The sequence below is a fragment of the Phalaenopsis equestris genome, unplaced genomic scaffold, assembly GCF_001263595.1.
Source record: "Phalaenopsis equestris unplaced genomic scaffold, ASM126359v1 Scaffold000392, whole genome shotgun sequence".
Lineage (NCBI taxonomy): Eukaryota > Viridiplantae > Streptophyta > Magnoliopsida > Asparagales > Orchidaceae > Phalaenopsis > Phalaenopsis equestris.
The window spans coordinates 192,781-196,173 of NW_018164834.1; the positions used below are offsets into that span (position 1 = coordinate 192,781).

Here is a 3,393-nt window from a genome sequence, read left to right on the forward strand (position 1 = left end):
CTGCGGAAGCAAAAATTTTTATATGCGGACTCCTGACGTAGCTCTACGTGCGGACGAAGTTATTTCTGAGTTATTTTCAATAATACCAAAATAACCCAGAAATAACCCAAAAATAAAGACCGCTAACGTAAAAATAACTCAAGAATAACTTACGCCGCACGTAGAACCTAAAAATAACTCAAGAATAACTTACGCCGCACGTAGAATTACGTTAGGAGTCCGGACAGAAAAAGCGCTCCTGCGGGAGGGACGAAGCAGAAGCCTAACGACAACTCGTCTCGTGCAAGTTGAAGCAAACGAAGTAGGCAAAGTAGGCACTCCATCGTGAGGGACGAAGCAGACGGCACGGTCGCCTGCTGCGAGAGGGACAAAGCAAATGGTGGCGAGTTTTTTTGTGTATCTACGTGTGCGGGAGAAGCAAATGGTGCAGGAGATCGAGAGTGTGGGGAGACCTTGAGTCGGCATGGATTGAGTAAGTATGAAGAATTATAGCTCTTTTTTGTCCTTTCTATATGCCTAATAGATGGGGCATATGCCCCATCAGAAGCAAATTGCACTCCGGGCACTGTCGAGCATATGCCCCGTGAGCCTTATGCCCCCCTCACGGGCTTGGGGCGAATAAGCTTACGCCTCGCCCTAGAACGCGCCCATAAATGCCTTATAAAATAGAGGTTAAAACAAGCATGATATTTGAGACAATAATATCAAATCACGTTCCATTAACATAACCTTATAACATAAAAAAAAAAATATCATTAATATGCCCTGTCACTATTTTATAAACTTTGTTTTTCCAAAGTTTAAAGTGCCATCATGTGCGTGACATTTTATTCTAGGTCAATGTAATCCTTTATGACAAAAGAGTAGCATTGAAATCAATGTAAGTATTGCAGGTCATGTAAATTAACTAAAAGTATGAGTAATTTATCAATAAGTCACAATCAAGTCTTGAGTTTTGCCTGTATGAGTAAAACCATTAACCCTTCTAAAGCAATCAAGGTATATTGTGCTCTCTTAACTTCATGATTGAACTGCATTTACATCCCTAAATTTTGACCCGAATTAGTCTTGAGCTCATTATATACTGAAACCCAAAAATTTGATTCCCTGCTTTAACTTCTCATCAGTGCCACTGTCTCTCTTCACTTTTTTTTATTAACTATTAATCAGAACTTAGGATATCCTATTAAGAAAATAAACATGACAAAATTTCAATGCAATCAAAATAATAAAAAAAAAAAAAGAAAAAAGAACAAAAATAAAAATCACCAAAGGTCAAGACTAGCAATAAGCTCAAAAAATTCACAACCTACAACACACAAAAGTTTGAGAAAATTCTAAGATCATTCATAAGTACCTTGGCAACTATATGCAAAATAAAAAATTAAAAAAAGTCCGCAAATTTTTTTGAGTTTTTTTTTCCTTACATCCCATAATTTGGTTTGAAACTACATGATATGCCGATCCAACAATCCCAGATGCGCGATAAATCAGCAATTTTCAATCCTAAACTAACTGAAAAAAGCAAGAATCCATGCTATTGTAACAAGCCACGTAATGATCAGTAATTTCAAAACATTTATAGGCACCTTCATCATTCTCATGTTTATACAACAATAACAACAACAAAGCCTTAATCGCACTAAGTGGGGTCAGCTACATGAATCATTTTTCTCCATTGCGTCCTATTTAGTGTCATATTTTCATTTAATTCTAATAAATTAAGATCATTTTTTATACAGTAAGCCCAAGTCTTCCTAGGTCTACCTCTGCCTTTCTTAACATAAGTCGAATCTAAAACATCTATTCTCCTAATCGGATCATTAAATGGTCGATGTTTAATGTGACCAAACCATCTCAGGCGACTTTCTCTGATTTTGTCCGTTACTAGAGCTACACCAACCCTATCACAGATATATTCATTTCACATTTTGTTTCTAAGTGTAAAGCCACTCATCCCCCTAATCATTCTCATCTCGGCAACACTTAACTTAATAACTTAGTATTATGCTTATATTTTAAAGGCCAACATTCAATACCATCGAACATTGCAGGTCTCACCAACATCTTATAAAATTTTCCTTTTAGTTTAAGCGGTACTTTGCTATCACACAAAAGCCCTGAAGCATTCCTCCGCTTCAACCAACCAACTTGAATCTACTATTTACATCCCCATCTGTATCACAATCGCTTTGAACAATAGACACGAAATATCTAAATCGTTCACGCCTTTTAATAATTTGACCACCCAACTTTACACTTCTGTAACTAGAGTTACTATTACTAAAATTACATTCCATGTTTTTTGTTTTAATTCTACTCAAACGAAGACCTTTAGACTCCAATGCAGACCTCCATAGTTCTAAGAAATTTTTTTAGGGTGAGTTTAATAATTATAATTTTTAATAAGAAATTTATTAATATAATATTCATATTAATTTTAAATATATATAAAATTAAGATTACATAAAATAAATATGCAAAGTTAATAGTTTATTAAAATAAAAAATTAATTAAATTTTATATCATGTTTATTTTAGGGTTTCAGTTGAATTACAATAGGGATCGACTTTAAGCCCTTATCTTTTTGCTTTAGTTATGTATGTTCTTACTAGACATTTACAGGAGGATGTACCTTGGTGCATACTTTTCACTGATGATATTCTTCTTGTGGATAACTCTGGAAAAAGAGTTTAGAAAAAAACTTAAATTATGGAGATTACTTTGGAGTCTAAAAATCTTTTGAAAGCCTACATTTGAGTAGAGCTAAAATTGAATACGTGGAATATAATTTTAGTAGTAGTAATTCTAGTGGTAGAGTTGTAACAATAGGTGATCAAATTATTAAAAGGTGTGAACGCTTTAGATATCTCAGGTTTATTTTTCTTACCAACAAATGATTTAAAAATAATTGATCACATCATAACAGCGTATAAATGGACCTATAATGACATTGATCAAACATTTAACAATTTCAATGAGCAGTATGAGAAAGCTTACCTTTCCCCTCATCTTGTGACAGGAGATGGGGATGAAGAAAATATTTGCTTGATCAGGATCCTCAGTATGAAACCTACTCTCCCGTATATTCTGAAAGAAATAACCTTCACTCGCGTACTTCCCCGTGAGCTTCCTCGGCGTCTGGTAATAGGTCTTCGGATCCCCGTCAGGGTATATGTAAACCCTAAATCTTTTCTCCATTTCGGCGTAGCTCGCTTTAAAAATCTCTGGAGAGTGGTAGATTGACGAAAACGATAATGAATAAGATCGATCATTGGATGGGCTGAGGTTATCAGTTAGGGCATTGGAGAAGGGGAGATGGGAACTGTAGTGGTTTTCAGTTTGAACGGGGGATCGGAGTGATCTGATTAAAATTATTGAGAAGTAGAGGAC

General features: G+C 35.1%; 1 protein-coding gene across 1 annotated transcript in view; it reads right to left on the minus strand.

Moving 5' to 3' along the window:
• The window catches only part of LOC110026681 (probable glycosyltransferase At5g03795), a 10,021-nt gene extending 6,738 nt beyond the window's left edge, over positions 1-3,283 (minus strand). Inside the window, exon 1 of the mRNA XM_020727720.1 lies at positions 3,001-3,283. Within this exon, the coding sequence (XP_020583379.1) occupies positions 3,001-3,201 (201 nt within the window). The 5' untranslated portion in view covers positions 3,202-3,283. The remainder of the gene's footprint in view (positions 1-3,000) is intronic.
• Between the last annotated feature and the right edge of the window lie 110 nt (positions 3,284-3,393).